The sequence below is a fragment of the Mizuhopecten yessoensis genome, unplaced genomic scaffold, assembly GCF_002113885.1.
Source record: "Mizuhopecten yessoensis strain PY_sf001 unplaced genomic scaffold, ASM211388v2 scaffold6443, whole genome shotgun sequence".
Classification (NCBI taxonomy): Eukaryota; Metazoa; Mollusca; class Bivalvia; order Pectinida; family Pectinidae; genus Mizuhopecten; species Mizuhopecten yessoensis.
In genome coordinates, this window is record NW_018406552.1 from 584,160 (window position 1) to 603,922 (window position 19,763).

Genomic DNA, 19,763 nt, shown 5'->3' on the forward strand with positions numbered 1-19,763 from the left:
TAGAGGAAATTTCCCTTTAGTTCTATTGTAGATTGAAGTTCCGACTAGGAAGTCCCAGTAATTGTTGATTTCAGCCCCAATATTTCACTACTTCCTTCCAATTACACTTGAATTTATCTTAAACAGTTAATTTAAAAAATTATTTTATTAATTCCAGCTACTGAATCTGTTCCTTTAATGTGCTGAATCTGAATTTTTTTTAATTTCAGGGAAATTTATGGTTGCTGGATGTATTGAAAGTTTTTCCCAAAACATATCATTGAGAAGCATTACGGAATACTTCAAAGGATTTAGCAGCATCAAGTGCTTAAGCTTTCGCTTGGCACATATACACCCCTACAGCTATTCCACATCTCGTATTCAGGTACAGTATATACACGCATTAAAAAATATACAAACTTCATTTATTTTACAACAATTATGAAAAAAGTTATTTCCACTTATATTCATCACTCTTGTTGGCCTGTATGATAGTGTGGGGGTCTTAAAGAGGGAGGAAATTGTGTCAGTACCTGGAGTAAACCAACGTGGTCTGGCAGGTGACCCGATACCTTCTCATGTCCAATTGGAAAATTAATCCTGTCCGCCTTGGTGCAAAGTGATCGTGTTATCCACTGCGCCACTCAACAACACTGATTTCTCTCACTTTTTAACAATTTCCTCAGTTCAGATTTTCTCACACAGGCACTGGACACATTGTAGTAGAGGGAAAGCCCATATTCCAGATTTAGAACTAATTTGGATATTACCTACTGGGAGAGTTTTAAAAAAAATGTGTTTATTTGGTACCGATGTTAGCATGAAGGGAATGGCAGAGACTCGCACAATATATTCAGGTCTTGCACTTTGGTATATTCACAGAGGGATGTTATTTTTGTTGTCCTGGGTACACAAATACATTGTCACATACAACCTCCATATTTTGTTTCGGAATTTGTGCCCCAATATATATATACAGAAATATGGCCCTTTGTTGTTTTTTTGATACCGATGTTTGTTTGGAGGTTGGGGATAATTTGCTTGTGATTTTACTTTGCCTTTTTAAAGATATAACAAAGATATTCTCTTATTAATTATAACCAGAGAGATTTAAAAAGGCTTTGTGTATATGTTTGTTATCTTAGGAGATCTGTACCGTTTATTTCACAACTTGAATTCCATTTTGACATAACTCAGCAGGGTTATGTCCCTTTATTAAATACATTTTAAATTTCACAACTGATTCCTTCCATTTTGGATTCACTGCATGCATTATATTTTTCATTCTAATAGGGTTTTCTTTGCTGAGTTATGAACCATTTTATAAAAAAAAAGAATCCCATTGTCTGGACAACACTTTACATATATAAGATACAGTATGTATCTAAAATGATTTCAGTTTATCATTACATAGAGGTGTAATATGCGTCAGCTGGGCACCTGCCCACCAACTGACCACATTCAATGTCGTTTAACTATAGACAGAGCATTGCGGGGTTATACTGCATCACAAGAAAAATACCTGGTAAGCTTTCCAGTAAGTCAGTATTTTCCCCCTGATTCCTTGGCTGAACAGAGACTTGATGTAACATATATCGCTATAAAGTGACTAATTTATCATGATATGCTCCAAGAAAATTTAACAAATTAAACAATTTATCATTTCTAGGTGACAGCACGACTAAACTATCAATCTATGTCCATATATGAAAGTTTCCATGAGTACGGAGAAAGTAAGACTTGGACTGAACATCAAGTTGAGTTTGGACGGTACTACGGGTACTATGTGGAGCTTACGTTCAATGCTACTACATATCTGGCAATGATAGCCTTGGACGACGTCGTCTTGACCGAAGGATCCTGTCAAGGTAGGTGATCGTATGCCTTTATATTAAGGATAAAAGCTATCTTTTTATGATGCATCTTTTTTAAAGAGAATTCCAAACTAGGAAATTACTCATTCATATCAGTCATTAATGGTAATTGATGCGTTGTTAATTAGTTGATTTTTGAAAAATAAACATTGGAAAATATATTAATACATAGAAATGCAAAGTAAAGAAGCATCGATTTCAAAATTTAGTAACTGCAATGAGGAAGCAAAGTTAGCTCCACTATATGACCATTTTGTCTATTTATAGAATTTTTGGTAGTACTAAAGGTTAAGATATTGAAAACAATGTCGAAAATATTCCGAAATATTTGTCGACAGATTTGAACTCTTCCAATTCAAAGGTGAGAATAGTTCACTATCAAAATTTCAGGGGTGAATGAGTTAAAACCATTACAATACAACAGTTACTGTATTTTATTTCTCTATTAAGATACAATATGCCTGTGTATTAGGATGTACATGTTTTTTATATAATGTACGCGACAGTCTTATCATTGATGTAGTTCATTCAACTATGGTATTAACTCATTCATCCCTGAAGACACATTTGAACTCTTCCAATTCAAAGGTTGGAAAAGTTCATTATGAAATTTCAAGGTTGAATGATTTAAGTAAGATTAGCTATGAATAAGTTGTGTAAGTGCCCAGCAAAGATTCTTAGCTCAGAATTTAAAGAGTTGTACAGGATTTTATAGATAATAGCAAGCATGTAGACATTGTTAGAACATTCCCTGATATGTTCGGGTATATTTCCAGGTAATGGAACCTCAAGGCCGACACCTAGTGGTACCTCATGGCCGACACCTAGTGGTACCTCATGGCGGACACCTAATGGTACCTCATGGCCGACACCTAGTGGTACCTCATGGCCATCACCTGGTGGTACCTCATGGCCGACACCTAGTGGTACCTCATCGCCGACACCTAGTGGTACCTCATGGCCATCTACAACACCTGGGTCAAATCCAGAGCCAACATCAGAACCTGAGCCATCATCAGAACCTGAGCCATCATCAGAACCTGAGCCGTCATCAGAACCAGAACCTGAGCCATCATCAGAACCAGAACCTGAGCCATCATCAGAACCAGGGTCACATATGACAACAACCATGGGAACTCCAAGAACTTCTAATTCAAGTTCATTTACAACTCATTGGTTTTCCCCTAGCACAACTTCTATGCCAAAACTAAGTAAGTGTGTATATTCAAATTCCATCATCTGAGTTTGAAAATCAAATTCTGGGGCTTTCTAAGTAAATAAATCCAAGTTTATCGAATAAGATACAATGTATGTATTGGTAAGCAATAAGTAGAAGAGTTTAAGATATTCCTGTTTCCTCTACTTTTCTTTTACTTCTTAGTATAAGTGAAGGGATTTTCAATTAAGGGTTGCACAGAGTGTCTAAATGTGTCGAGAGAATTCAATGTTATTTAGATAAAGGATTCTAGGGGCTAAGAAGCAGGGGGCGGGGGTTTAATGTCCTTTAACATAGAAAGAATATCCTTGAACAAAGTGGATTTAAAGTTTTATAAATCATGCATGCAGTTCTTTTATAAAGCAGACTCTGGGGTAAAGGCCAAATATGAGAAATTGGGCAAAAAAAAATATGTTAATATTTTATCAAGGAATCACCAGGATTAAGTGGATTAGATGTAACAGTGAATTTGAAGGTGGCTCTCAATGAAAACAAAATAATATGAAAATAGAGGCAGACTTTGTTTTTAAGCTATTCTTATAAATAAATGTTTATCAAAATTGCATGATGGATACTCCAGGGGTTACGCTCACTCATGTTCTCTTTACCCCTGAAATATGTCTCTACAAAATTGAAGACTCAGTGTCCGTGGTCCACCTTGGGGATGATATAAGAAGAATAGTTTACATCAAAATAATCTTAGGGCCAAGTAATTGTAACATTGACCTACTTTGAAGTTGGTGTCAATCCTCTGTAATCTTCAAAGGACAGGTATAAGCCTAGTGATTGGTCAACAGGTTTGTCACCAATCAAATAGCCTGCCACATGCCTTCAATTTTGCTATGACATATTTCAAGGATGCAGAGAGTGTATGTGAGCCACAACCCATGGAGTATCAATCGAGAATTTCAAAATTGGTGCAAATGATCATCCCATGACTTGCTGTTATTTTTAGTTCCAATAATTGTCTGGGACTGAAATTTTTCTGTTACAGATATTGGTGTTGAACAGGATGCCAATGGACGTGTTGTGGTGATCAACAATGGCAGCCGGTATTACGTATGTTCCTATATATACGCACCAACTACCGATCTGCTCTGTCAGGCGATGGGCTTTGAGTAAGTTTATCAGCTATTGACTCTCTGAAGGGAATTCTTTTGCTAGCTATGAATGAAATGTAAGACTCTGTCAAGTAGTGGCCTTATGAGTAATTTTATATACTTATAGACTTATACTTTTAAACAATACTTTTAAACAAAATAAGTATTCTTGAGCACATTCCTAATAAACATCAAATCAAATATATGTCCATTTTCATTCAGCAAATCTTTGTGTGTTTACTTATGGTGCCACAAACAAGCAGCTTACAGTATTTCAACATAAATCTATATATGGCCTGAAGGACCATCAGAGTACCTTAACATACAGTTCTACAATAATTTGCTGGCCTAAAGGACATCACTTTTGTGCTTTAAATTGGTAATCCCAAGCCTGCAAACCCTCTTCCAAGCCAAGTATTCCCAAGCCCATGCCCTTCGTCCTCCAAAGTGCTCCTCCTGCCAAGGATTAAAACAAAAGTTCCCTTAATTATCTCTGTGAATCCTGGTAAAGTTTGGATCAGTAATTATATCTGTGAATCCTGGTAAAATTTGGATCTTCTACTGTATCAGTAATTATATCTGTGCATGCCTATTGTAAATATTACATTGGATAAATGTCTCAAGTCTTGTTGCAATTTTGGGTTTTTTCAATGACATTTGTTTTAATTATACAGATAACTGTAATGTAATAAGCTACATCATGTGCTCATGTCATAGCTGTCTATTTAACCTCCCTCATTAGGAGGGAGACTCCTACATTTGGACGATAATTTACCAATCTCCCTGGAAACTCCTTCATTCAAGTCCAAACTCACACAAACTCAAAATCTATACTCTGTGGTCAAATGATCTCCTAGTTACTGCAGTGTGTGTAATGATTATAACAGGTGTGTTTAAACCAGTGAATGTTTTTTAGAGTTATTTTGATACATAAAAAGGGAAAGATAAATTGAGCAAAGCAGTTTCAATTGCATTTCACACACTTTCTGCCTCATTGGAAATGTGGAACGAGGGAGATCTCCCTCATTGGAGGTTTCAGAGGTTGACACCTATATCATGTATTTATGTTTTTGTGTCGCCTGCGAAAAGCTGGTGACACCTTCGTATTGTATTTCGGCGGCGTCGCCTGCATAGAGGTTTTCGTGCAATAACTTGAGTTTCCTTGGGCCGATCAAACTCAAACTTCATACAGTGTTTCCTTACCAAAAGTGCTTGCGTGGGATTGCTTTTCAGGTCCGAAGGTCAAAGGTCAAGGTCAGTGTTACTATGAATAGAAAATCTGTTTTCGTGCGATAACTTGAGTTTCCTTGGGCTGATCAAACTCAAACTTTACCCCTAAGTAACTTAAGTAAACTCTACCATGCATTGATATGGATGAGTCCATTATGGTCTACGGTGTTGAAAGGGTTAATAATGTAATTGTTTTGGGGCACTGAACAGATGGACCGACCAATGAAATAAGGCAACCCTATTCGTGGCACCACCAGGAACGTCATACACTGTGAAATCAAATGTTTACGTGGGGATCACACTTTGTGCTTTCCCCCCAAACAAATCCATTTCATGGGTAGAAGAATTGGTGGATTACGAGTAACCACACAAACAGAGAATTTCTTTATGTCAAACTGTTGTATACTTCGTGGACCTATGAATTCATGGATGAAGATTACCCATGAAATTAACCAATTATGATATACCTACAAACATAAGTGATTCCTATAGCTAGTAACATGGAGGTTTCCTGTGACAAATCTCAATTTCATCTTAACCACCTCTGCAGAAATAGTGACGATAGCGTTGAACTGCTTTCAGTTGGCATTTGTAGGCAACATGAATGCCAACTGAACAAAGGCAAATTAAATGGATTTGCCTTTGTATATTGCCAATGAATGCCAACTGAAAGCAATTCAATACCTATAATTACCATTTTTTGGAATTTGTTCATCTCATAGAAAATTCAATTACTCTTATTATTATTATTCAGCATTTATTTCAAATAATCATTAATGTATGTATCAAGTATGCATGTTCAATTAATAGAAGGCTGCAATCGCCCTGGGAGGGTCAGTGGTATCCAATGTAACAATTATGACGTCATAATGATGATGATGTCAACGATTGGTCTATTACATTCATAGCCTATATGAATACCAACTGAATTTGGTAGGGTTATATAGTGACAATGACATACGATGGTAAATATATTGAAATGAGATCTGCAGTAAAAAGTAGTTCTGAAATATGTATGATACAATATAATCTGTAAAGTCTTTCAACCCTATTGGCTTGTTTTTTTATAATTTGATCACCAAATAAATACATAAAAAATATTGCTAAATGTTTTCCTTTTTTCAGTTTTGGTTCACAGGCTAGGACCTGGTATGACAGGTATGATGCCCAGAATACCGTCTCCATGAGCTGCTACACTGACAGACTAGACGACTGTTATTTTTCCTATAACCGGTACTGCTACTCTACAGTGGTGCTAACCTGCGGTAAGTAGGACAGAACTATCGTGAATCGAAAGAGGCCGTTTATAACCAACATAAGGTGGGGTCAAAATTGAAAAAAGGTTCTTACCTTTGGCCTCAATAAATCAAGTGATGCTAGCAATGGTCACATGATATCATATTCATGTGCCAGTTCTTCGTATTTAATTATTTTTTTGTGTTTAACTGTACATCATCCTTTTCAGCGAAGGGAGACATACATGTATATTCAGTAGTAATGGGCAAACAATTTCAAATCATAATCAATAATTGGTTTGTAATTGGAAGTAGTAAATTTAAACTGCATGATGCAATAAATCAAGGGAGATAAATCTGATCAGTTTATAATTTTATGGGACTGAATACCCAAATAAATTATGAACACTACTGTTAAACCAATAGACAGAGTTGTAAACTACAGTATTTAAATTGTAATGAATGGATTTCAAGCAATTTTTGTACAGTTTTGTCAATCATATAGTAAAAATCGTAAGAATAAATGATTCATACTTTACAATGTTATATAGGCGTATAAAACATTTAAAACTGTGAAATTTTTCGGAATTATGCTAAATATCAATTTTTTGGCAAAGTATAATCTTACATTTTGGGAAATAATAGCAACATGCATTTCTTTTGAGAAAAGGGCCCGATTTCAGCCCTAAATTGGACCCCAAGAAGGCCGTGGTACAACACAATAAAAATGACACTTACTTTGCCTTTTTCAGGTTATGCCACGGTTGATTGTGATTTCAACACTACTGAGTCATGTGGGTACAACGTCACCTATCCATGGCAGCATTTTTACACAGGTCAGTATGGTCAGTGGAGATCAAGGGAGATAAATCTAAACAGTTTTTTTTATATAAAAGTTTTTCAGGCTGCTGCAAATTTAAGTCTAAGCAAGGGAAAATTAATGGAGGTCTTACAGGTATATTCACTTTGATCTGAAATGGGAACAAAATTTCATAACTTGTCCGAAACAGTAAAGTTGCCGTAGTTCTACCATAACAACACTTTTCATTGGTTGATAACCATGTATTATTGGATATTAGATAAAGCAATGGTGAACATATTAATTTCCAACAGATCAATTAAATGCTCTTCCTAAAACCTCCCCAGCAATTATAAACAAATGAGCTGTGAGACTGGTTCCCTTCATCAAATAAGGGTACATGCATTTTAAATTGTTATGTACTTGAAGATTTGCTAGCGGACAAACAAAACATTTGCTTTCTAACCTCTAGATCTTTAAAACCTAGCTGTCAAGCTAACAGGCAGTGTGGTCCACCAAACTCAATTCCCATGTGGTGACTTCCAATTGGAGTATAGTGTTGTAACTATGTCAAAGGCTGATCTCATGTGTTTATGAGAAATGTCGATAGATTGGTGGTTTTGATTCGAATGAAATAAATATCTGGTCATATCATGATATGAAGCGTCACGTCACTGTTTTGTTTTTGTATTTTGTTTGTAAATAGTCTGTTGTCCAAATGGCGACTAAAAATAAAAGAATCCTTCCCAAATATATCAAGGTTCAATAGAAAGAAAAGGACAACAGTCCACAGGGCTAGAAATGATAAAAATGGGCAGCTTGTTGTGAAATGAAGGCAACTTATGAGCTTCAAGTTAGCAAAAACAATTAAAATTAATAGAGACATAACTGGATAGGGGAGGTTACTCTAAATCAGAAAAACTTCTTTTGGTTGCTTCATATTCTTTATAGAAGGGAGAATCATACCTGCCAACCCCAGATATACTGAAAAAGGGTGATGACCCTCTTTTGAAAATAAAAAAGAGGGTCATAGCGCGTGACGTCTTTTTTCGCAACAAATATAAGAAAAGTAGATATTAGATTAGAATACTCTAAGTTGAAAAAAAAAAATTAGTGGAACTCTTCTTTACAATCATAACTGATAAAGTGGTACCCTTACGCTTAACCTTAAATTGCTTAAGTTTATAATTGCAATTTTTCCCATGTCACATTACAACAACTACATTTTGTATGTAAGATTCAAGATTTATATTCAAACTTTAGGCCATATAGGCCTATCAGTACATGATACAACATACAATGTATAGAGAATGGTTATATATAATGTACATTCAAATTCATGATAATTAATTATTTAAATTAAGGAGTTGTTAAGTTGTTAGCCTCATAAATAAAACAAATATGGAACGCTTCACGAATTTCCGTGTCATGCATAAATATCAATTGTGTCGCGACTCAGGTGACTCTAAAACCCCTCTTGTTAAAAATGTAAGTGAATAAATTGATTTACAAAAAACAGTTTTGACAACTTGACCTATAAAATAATACATTTTGACTTTTGTTTTGGCCAGGTATGGTTGGCCTATATTCCTACAGTACCCGGGAGGGTGAGAGCTACTCACTGCTGTCCCCAGAATTTACCACAGTGGCCAGCAGTAGCATTTCATTTCGGTACCTATTACGCAACCGAACAGCCGGCACTCTTGGTTTGAAAGTTGGTTCTTCTGTCTCGTGGAGTTCCGACCCCGAATTATACGGAAGTTGGAAGTCTGTTTGTGTGAATCTTCCACCAGTAACCAACACAAGTGCAGAATTCATATTTACAGCAGGAGAAATGGATTATAATTATTACTATAGCGCAACACTACAGTTGGATGACGTTGAAATATACGGCGATGAATGTCCTGGTAAGTTAATTAAGAGATGGGAAAATCAAAATTGGGTCGATAGTGTTGTAGAGTTTAACTCATTCACCCCTGAAGACACATTTGAATTCTTCCAATTCAAAGGTTGAAGTAGTTCATTATGAAATTTCAGGCGTGAATGAGTAAGTTTCACTCTTTTAAGACATTAATTTGCTATGTTGAAAATAAAGGTTGTTTTTTTTCTTTTTATTCAATTGCTCCGACAATAAACAGATTGAGCTACAATGTATTGTACAATGTTTGTATTGCATGTATTTGATAGGAGTGTTTCCGGCATCGCCTTGTGACTTTGACTCGGACCCTCAATGTCCGTTTGATGTAGAAGTACCACCCTGTTACTGGGACTCTAGTACAGCATCCAGTGTTAAACCCTACAAATGGAGAATGGAACAAGGGTTCGAAGGTTAGTCATTGATTGGCCTTAATCATTTCAGTTTATGACAAATTGAAAGTAGTACAGAATATAACCACTGATTTTATTTTGGTAAATGTAATCATACAATATTAGGAATCTTACAGTTACAGAAATAAAAGGGATGCTTAAACAGAGAGGACAAGACATTGGAATATAGAATGACTACGATATAGTGGGAGTGGGGTTAATAAACAATATATACTATAGCAGAGAATGGAACACTGGAGTTTTGAAATTTAGATGACAGACATGTTTCCTTCATCCTATTGGTTGGATCATATTCACATGGTTGTCAGTGATTTGTGATGTTCCGTCTTTTCGTAGTGCAGAGTTATCTGCTCTTGTGAGCAGGTATTGATTGTTACATGATTTGTTTGTGAGAGTAACGTCATAGTTTTTTGAGAAAACGACGTAATTTTCTCACACAAACTAATGACGTAACAATCAATACCCGCTCACAAGAGCAGATAACTCTGCAATACGAAAAGACACAATTGACTCGGTCTTACCGTTTTTAGAACGTCAGGGCCCATATATATGAAACCGTTCTCATGCTCAAGCTCAAGGTTGAAGTAATGAAATATAACATGATAATTAGAACTTTAGCAGAGGGATGGGTACTGTAATATAGAAAATATACTAGTAGAGGATAAGAGCATTAATACATACAAACATACAATATATCATAATATTATTTGGAAATGATCAAAATTGCTGAAATATTTCATATATGACAATGACATCTCAGCTTGTTCAGATTATATACCACAAATGTTTAAATGATCAGATTATATACCACAAATATTTAAATGATAAGATTTTATACCACAAATGTTTAAATGATCAGATTATATACCACAAATGTTAAAATGATCAGATTATATACCACAAATGTTTAAGTAAAAGTGAAGTGAGCAGACTTTAATAAAACATTGCTTGTTTACTGCAATGATAATGATTTTCATTCAGGTTTAGGAATGTTTGCTGATGCCTCAGATGGAGAGGAACTAGACCACAGTGCCTTTTCTGTGGGACCAGTAAATCTGACACATGACATGTCCCTACACTTCCGGTTCTTTGGGAAAAGTGGTTATTACAACGGGAACATGACGAGCAAATTAGTGGTACGTAGCTATAACCCACACTCAGCAGAAGCAAATTAAATTAGTATAACCCACACTCAGCAGAAGCAAATTAGTGGTACGTAGCTATTACCCACACTCAGCATAAGCAAATTAGTGGTACGTAGCTATAACCCACACTCAGCAGGGTTTGTATGACATATATTATAAACAGAATATGAAATTGAATTGGTATTTACCAAAGTTTGTTGTTTTCCACATCAACACAGGGGAGTGAGATTTTTTTGTTTTGTTAAATAGTTATCGGTTTCCTGGGCAGAAACTTGTAGTGGGTATACTTTTCCTTGGTACATATAAGTGTAATAAAAACTTAATGGAATATTAATTTCTGCAAGTAAATCAGAAGAAAGAAATTATAATTTATACAGCAGCGTTAACTATAACATGAAATCACAAAAAATGAAACAAAAGTTATCATTCGGCCTAGCCTACCATCAGAGATATTGGTGCTCTATGGTATTCAGGGATATACATGTATACATGGTCAAGCATACATGTCATTTGACACCAACAGTGCATTGAGGTACGATTCCACACCTTACATTTAGGAAAACTTGTTGCGAACGTATAAACAGATCTTGAAATAACATACTTTGGATATTATAACCTGTCTCAGTATCAGTTTATGTTATGTGCTATTTTGGGAAGTAAAATAAAAGAGCAATATTAAAAAACCACCTTCAGGAAATCCAAGCTTTTCTACATTTTTTATTCAATATACTCTATAACACGAAATGTTTGTGGGTACGTACTTTCATTTGTGGTTTGATGCTATTTAGTTCATTTCGTGGTACAAACTTCCGTGGATCTTCTATATTAACAAACTGTAGACACATGTATCGTTCAAATTTGTTGTATTTTTATTCGTGGTTCAATACCAATCACAAAAACCACGAATGTTTATGCGCAACGAACATTTCGTGTTAGACAGTATGTCAATATTTGTAATATTTAGTAAACCTTACGAAAAAATCTACAAACATCGAGACAAAAGTAAAGTCTTGTTCATTCATGGTTTAAATAAAAAAAAATGGACTTTAAAATATTTTATTTGTTGTTTCCAGGTCGGTTTACCAGGACAGGGTGAGCTGTTTTCTTCACACTTTGCGACTAACAACGAATGGCGCAATGTATGTGTACCAATAACAACAGATAAGACCGCTGCCTGGATTGAGTTTAGAAGTTGGCACGGCCTGGAGTATACCATGGACCTCACGGTGGATGATATTCTTTTGGATTATGAAAGATGCCCACGTAAGCTGTTCAATGAATAGGTCGTTTTCAGGATACAAATTTCTGGAATAAGAGTCACGTGATTTTGCAGTCACATGGTATATTAACTCATTCACCCCTGAAATTTCATAATGAACTATTCCAACCTTTGAATTGGAAGAGTTTAAATGTGTTTTCAGGGGTGAATGAGTTAAGGCTGCATGTATACTTCTAATGTTAAAGTAAATAAGTATCAACCCAACATCGTTGAAGTCAAACACTGGTAAACCTTGGACAAAACTGGCTGTAGTTCAATATATTCTTCAAGAATGTGATATCTACTGACTAGTACCCTGTTGTAAGACATGCAGTTTGGAACTGCACACCAGTTTTATTGCATTTGTTCAATTCTCAGAATTTCTGTGTACATTCACCCCTATTACATGTCATGCGTATCTGAAACCAAGTCGGATCAGGAGAGAAAAAGTAGCTCAGAAATGACATATTGAATAACCATAAATTATCCCATTATAACTATCAATGTTTTTCAAGTCAATAGTACAACTTAAATCATTTACTTTATGCTTTTACTAAACATTTTAGCTAATAACTTTATTATTTGAAGTTCAACACCAGTGACAACTTTCTAGATCCATAGATACATACCTTACAGAGGTAAAAATGATTTTGGCATGTTTAATGGTATAAAAGAATGTCGCAATGTCTAGAAGCTGACAATTACAACTTTACATTAGCAAAACTGGTGACCCAAAACAAAAACACCCCATTTATTTATTTATTTTGCCCCCCCGTGCAAATCCGCACACATATTGAAAAAATCTAGTGATAAACATCTATTGTTGTGATTGTTTGTGCAAACATGGCATAAAACAAAATAAAATTCAGTGAAGTAAGTGTACTAGCTTTAGGGCATGTTGAACTATAATAGGACTTACTTCATTTCAGATTACGCATCCTGTAGTTTTGAGCCTTATGATATCTGCGAATACGAAGAGGAATCTAAAAATCAGTTTAGATGGAACAGGGTGTCCTATTGTGGATCTAGTTATGATCACACCTTCAAAGATTATTCAGGTAAATGCTTCAACTTGATGTATTTACTAGTTAAGCTGCAGGAATCGTAACTCTTGGTCCAATCATTTTTATTTTGTTTTGGAATTTTAGATATTTAATTTTCAAATTTTACTCTAGTACGGTCTGATAATTTATATTTTACCAATAATGTAAACTTTAAAAACAAGTTTTCAGTAAAATAAATTAGACCAAGAGCTACGATTAAAAGCAACTGGAATGTATAATGGAAACAAATTTACAGTAAATGTACATTAAACTAGATAACGAACTAAATAATGTATAGCAAAAAACAGACAAAGAAGATGTTTACAGTCATAGGACAAAGAAAATGTTAACAGTCATAGGACAAAGAATATGTTTACAGTCATAGGTCAAAGAATATGTTTACAGTCATAGGACAAAGAATATGTTTACAGCCATAGGACAAAGAATATGTTTACAGCCATAGGTCAAAGAATATGTTTACAGTCATAGGTCAAAGAATATGTTTACAGCCATAGGACAAAGAATATGTTTACAGTCATAGGACAAAGAATATGTTTACAGTTATAGGTCAAAGAATATGTTTACAGTCATAGGACAAAAAATATGTTTACAGTCATAGGACAAAGAATATGTTTACAGTCATAGGACAAAGAATATGTTTACAGTCATAGGACAAAGAATATGTTTACAGTCATAGGACAAAGAATATGTTTACAGTCATAGGACAAAGAATATGTTTACAGTCATAGGACAAAGAATATGTTTACAGTCATAGGACAAAGAATATGTTTACAGTCATAGGACAAAGAATATGTTTACAGTCATAGGACAAAGAATATGTTTACAGTCATAGGACAAAGAATATGTTTACAGTCATAGGACAAAGAATATGTTTACAGTCATAGGACAAAGAATATGTTTACAGTCATAGGACAAAGAATATGTTTACAGTCATAGGACAAAGAATATGTTTACAGTCATAGGACAAAGAATATGTTTACAGTCATAGGACAAAGAATATGTTTACAGTCATAGGACAAAGAATATGTTTACAGTCATAGGACAAAGAATATGTTTACAGTCATAGGACAAAGAATATGTTTACAGTCATAGGACAAAGAATATGTTTACAGTCATAGGACAAAGAATATGTTTACAGTCATAGGACAAAGAATATGTTTACAGTCATAGGACAAAGAATATGTTTACAGTCATAGGACAAAGAATATGTTTACAGTCATAGGACAAAGAATATGTTTACAGTCATAGGACAAAGAATATGTTTACAGTCATAGGACAAAGAATATGTTTACAGTCATAGGACAAAGAATATGTTTACAGTCATAGGACAAAGAATATGTTTACAGTCATAGGACAAAGAATATGTTTACAGTCATAGGACAAAGAATATGTTTACAGTCATAGGACAAAGAATATGTTTACAGTCATAGGACAAAGAATATGTTTACAGTCATAGGACAAAGAATATGTTTACAGTCATAGGACAAAGAATATGTTTACAGTCATAGGACAAAGAATATGTTTACAGTCATAGGACAAAGAATATGTTTACAGTCATAGGACAAAGAATATGTTTACAGTCATAGGACAAAGAATATGTTTACAGTCATAGGACAAAGAATATGTTTACAGTCATAGGACAAAGAATATGTTTACAGTCATAGGACAAAGAATATGTTTACAGTCATAGGACAAAGAATATGTTTACAGTCATAGGACAAAGAATATGTTTACAGTCATAGGACAAAGAATATGTTTACAGTCATAGGACAAAGAATATGTTTACAGTCATAGGACAAAGAATATGTTTACAGTCATAGGACAAAGAATATGTTTACAGTCATAGGACAAAGAATATGTTTACAGTCATAGGACAAAGAATATGTTTACAGTCATAGGACAAAGAATATGTTTACAGTCATAGGACAAAGAATATGTTTACAGTCATAGGACAAAGAATATGTTTACAGTCATAGGACAAAGAATATGTTTACAGTCATAGGACAAAGAATATGTTTACAGTCATAGGACAAAGAATATGTTTACAGTCATAGGACAAAGAATATGTTTACAGTCATAGGACAAAGAATATGTTTACAGTCATAGGACAAAAAATATGTTTACAGTCATAGGACAAAGAATATGTTTACAGTCATAGGACAAAGAATATGTTTACAGTCATAGGACAAAGAATATGTTTACATTCATAGGACAAAGAATATGTTTACAGTCATAGGACAAGAATATGTTTACAGTCATAGAACAAAAAAGCTGATGTATATGATGTTTTATTTAAATCAGGTCGATTCATGTGTGCCCAGCTCTGTCCTAGATACTCCGAGCCCGCTGTTGGAGATGTGGCTAAACTCACTACACCTGTAATTACAACCAGCAATACAGGTAAGATCCCATAAGAACTGATGACTTTCATCTTCTTTTAAAATATCTGCATCTTCTAGTTCACAAACTAACATATAAAAAAAACATGAAAATACTAAAAACAGAAACAGTATAAACTAATTTCATTGAAAAAAACTGTTAATTATTATCAATATGTCTCACCAACAGAGGACATGTCTGTCCAGTATTACTTCAGACAGAGGGGAGAAGATGTGGAACGGTTCGATGTTGAAATTTACTCCGAAGACACGGACAGGAGATTCTCAACAGAAACAGTGTTTGGTAGTCAAGGTTACGTGTGGCACATAATGTGCAATGACCTTCCTCCAAATGACAATGTAACTGTGTCCTTCAAGGCTACTCATGGCAGCGGTTGTAACGGAGAGTTTGGACTTGACGATGTTGTAGTCAAATATGAAGCCTGTCCAGGTGAGTGTTATAAATATCTTAATAAACGACAACTAGTCGGCCAAATAAATTTTAAAACCCACTTATTGGTAACGCTTGAGTATGTTGTGAATATATCCATTTTCTTTCACCCCCTACTCAAAGGGAAGCGCCCCACTGATTAACCCACAGTACACCTTTACACCTGACGTTGGCTCTATTATATATACTTTAATAATGATCGAGTGTGTATTCCTCCAATTTAAATTAAGGATCCCTGTCCCACTGCGCTATGTTTTTTGTATACACAGCATGGCAAGGACACTTCTGTAGGCTAGGTAGCTCAATCGGTTAGAGCAATATATATAGTACGTTCAATATGAAGTCCAGGGTTCAAGTCCTGGCTAAGCCCTACTGAATTTTAACTCATTCACCTCTGAAATTTCATAATGAACTATTCCAACCTTTGAATTGGAAGAGTTAGAATGTGTCTTCGGGGTGAAGGAGTTAACATTCAGAACACTGTATAGTTGATTACACGTTTTGGCAGTGGTACAGGGATCCTTAAAAAATCTGATTTTTTTCACATTTGCTACCGGTATTTGCTCCTCAATCTTTTTTCTGTGATATTGCAAATCTCATAGCTATACTCTCATGAACATATATACAGATATGTATAAACTTTATATATTTTACAATAAATAGAACAGATTTAACAGATCAGATACACTTGCCTGTCTTTTACACTTGCCTGATCAAATGTCGTAGAGATGATGCCGAGGAAAGGGAAAGATGACTCTTTCCCTAAAAGTATTTCCAAGTAGGGGAGGTAACTTGAGTTAAACAAACCATTTATTTTTCAGATAGTAAAGGTAACTATTTGATTAATGAAATTGTTATGATGTTACAATAAGTATGTTACAAGTTTTCCAATTTATAACAATCATATTTGTTGGCCAAGATGGAAATGTGCAAGGGGTCATAAATTAGGAGGAAACCCCATGTGGTTGAGCAGGTAACCCAGTACTTTTGTTAAGTCCAATTGGGGGGATGGAACTCGATCCAGCCATGTTAGCGAAAAGTGTTTGTGCTATGGATTGCAACCCCCTACCACCGTAGAGGTGTCACTACACAATCATCAATACATGACGTGTAGATCACTATATGACTTACATATTTTCTGCTTCATTGACTTTCAGCTGACTTGAATTTTTCAGGTCAATGGAGTCATTGAAGCAGAACATTTTGCAATTGTGTTTTGTCTGTTGCCGTGAGAACTATGGTGTTCGTTACTTGTAAACAAACTCAGTCATATTTTGATAAAAATTGGTGGTAATCATCGTCTGAGGAGGGGCTCAGAATCTCTCCACGAGATGGGGCTGACAGTACTCCAGGGGTCTGACAGTACTCCAGGGGGCTGAGAGGGGTGGGGCCATAAGGGGACAGATTGTTAAAATCTTCAACAGACTTCTTCTGTAAAACTTGCAGTTGCATTTTCACCAACTTTTCTTAAAATGATGCTCGCAGATGATAAGGATCAGAATTTATGCTCAAGAAGGAGCTCTGCAGTGAGACCCCACCCACCTTTCTACTCCAGAAAAGTATTAACTTTTATTTTCACCGTCTTCTTTTTCATTAGTAAAGAGTAATAAACATGTATAAATCTGACAAATCGGTGTGTTTTATAATTGATAACACATTGCAAATCTTGAACAATGGAATATGAGTAAAGCAAAAACAAAGATACTTAGCATTAACCTTGACAGGGCTGCACTGGCTGAGTGGTTTAGGTGTCTTACCCTCTACAAAAACTGTCAACGAACCACAACAAACCAAACCATATACTGATGTTTTACCTATTGTTTGTCCCCTATTATATGAACACTTTTCTCTGTTGTATACTTTCAGAACCTTTGCTGGATGTCTGTGGATTTGAACAACCATTTTTGTGTCGATTCCGATCAAACTGTACAACAGGTTCAAAGTTTCAATGGCAAATTGCTGAAGGACAAACACCCTCTATTGAAACTGGGCCTATAGGAGATGCTCAAGGAGACCCTAAAGGTAAGTATTAAAAAATACCTCAATTTATATTTTGGCAAAACATAAAAATTAGCTTTCTTCAATTCTTACCAAAGTTGAGTACACATTGTGTGGATTTTACAAACTTCAGACTCTATGTAGTATTACTGGTCTGTTATCATTCTCTTGGAAACATTGCTACTTGATAGATATACAGCACAAAATATTTTGTTATTGTTCCATTGTTCTGGGCAAAAGAATGATGTAAAAATTCATGAATTAGGAGCAAAGTAAATTTGAAAAACTGAGATCGAATAATTTAAGATTATATGTGGAAAAAGAGAATCAAAGTGTGGAGGGTTTCATATTTGAGGATTTAAATGACTGACTTAATCTCTAGGGAATGTAAAATCTTTAACTAATGTGAGAGATACATGTAGTTATAGTAAAATGTGAACTTAACTGGGTCAATTGCCGTCGACCATTAGCTCAGCTGTTTAGAGCACCTGTCCAGAATTTGGAAGTCCCAGGTTCAAGTCTTGGTCTAGCCATGCATTGTTCCTTTTTTCTTTTTTTAACATTTGGCATGGTACGTACCCAACTAAATATACCTACAGAAGGTGGTATAGGGTCTCTTATGTCTTTGGGGTCAAAAACTCTGTCAAAGGGTGGGAGGAACGAAGCAGACCTAAACTGGATCAATCACCGTTAGTCAAGTCGCTCAGTCGGTTAGATCATCTGTCTAGAGTACGGATATCTGAGCTTGGAATTCCAGTTTATTAACCCATTCATCCCTAAAGACACATTTGAACCCTTCCAATTCAAAGTTTGGAATAGTTCATTATAAAATTTCAGGGGTAAATGAGTAAAAAATGTCAGAATGTCAAAATGTTCTGAACTGAAACACATACAAATTTATGATATGGATCAAACACACAGACTTAACATATGTGTTAAACTAACCATTAATTATGAAATTTCAACTGATTTCCACCACTTAGCCTGTCTATGGATACACACAAATAGCAGCTTTAACAGGGTGAATGAGTTAATGAATCTTGAATTCTTTATTACAGGTAGCTTTGCATATGTGGAAGGTTCTTTAGGGTCTGCAGGAGACAGGACAACCATGTGGTTCCCAGCTATCAACACCTTGAATACACCTAGCCCGACTCTTCAGTTCGCTTTACACATGAATGGTGTTCAGATGGGCGACCTAACTGTAGACATCCGCGATACGTCCTCATCAGCCCCAGCCACACGGGTTATGCGAACATTCTCCGGACAGGATCTGACATGGACACAGTCCGGCCAGCTTGATGGCAACTGGATGAAAAACTGTATTGCGTTTCCACCTGGTCAACAAACTGTTATTAGTTTCACTGCCAACCATATCGGAAGCCTGTTAAATGATATAGCTGTGGATGATGTGGTAGTTGTGGAGGGTCCTTGCCCAGGTACGTGTAGTACAATCACAATAGAGTAAGAGAATCTATCACCGCTGTGTAAAATAGACAGAAGAATCTCAGTCTGAGGGTAAGGTTTTTAGGTCACCTGAGACAAAGTCTCAAGTGACCTATTGCCATCGCCTTTTGTCCGTCGTCGTCCGTTGTTCGTCGTGCGTCCGTAAACAATTTACATTTTCGACTTCTTCTCCAAAACCCCTGAACCAATTTCAATGAAATTTTGCAGGGACCTTCCATGGACAAAGGTCAACAAAAATAGT

At 35.4% G+C, this 19,763-nt stretch overlaps 1 protein-coding gene across 1 annotated transcript in view; it reads left to right on the forward strand.

Moving 5' to 3' along the window:
* The window catches only part of LOC110452165 (MAM and LDL-receptor class A domain-containing protein 1-like), a 137,468-nt gene that overhangs the window by 65,926 nt on the left and 51,779 nt on the right, over positions 1-19,763 (forward strand). Inside the window, exons 42-56 of the mRNA XM_021500526.1 lie at positions 210-364; positions 1,649-1,847; positions 2,630-3,064; positions 4,064-4,187; positions 6,525-6,664; positions 7,387-7,470; positions 9,005-9,340; positions 9,621-9,761; positions 10,743-10,897; positions 11,980-12,169; positions 13,094-13,222; positions 15,530-15,628; positions 15,797-16,057; positions 17,924-18,079; positions 19,114-19,494. Coding sequence (XP_021356201.1) covers positions 210-364; positions 1,649-1,847; positions 2,630-3,064; positions 4,064-4,187; positions 6,525-6,664; positions 7,387-7,470; positions 9,005-9,340; positions 9,621-9,761; positions 10,743-10,897; positions 11,980-12,169; positions 13,094-13,222; positions 15,530-15,628; positions 15,797-16,057; positions 17,924-18,079; positions 19,114-19,494 — 2,985 coding nt within the window. The remainder of the gene's footprint in view (positions 1-209; positions 365-1,648; positions 1,848-2,629; positions 3,065-4,063; positions 4,188-6,524; positions 6,665-7,386; positions 7,471-9,004; positions 9,341-9,620; positions 9,762-10,742; positions 10,898-11,979; positions 12,170-13,093; positions 13,223-15,529; positions 15,629-15,796; positions 16,058-17,923; positions 18,080-19,113; positions 19,495-19,763) is intronic.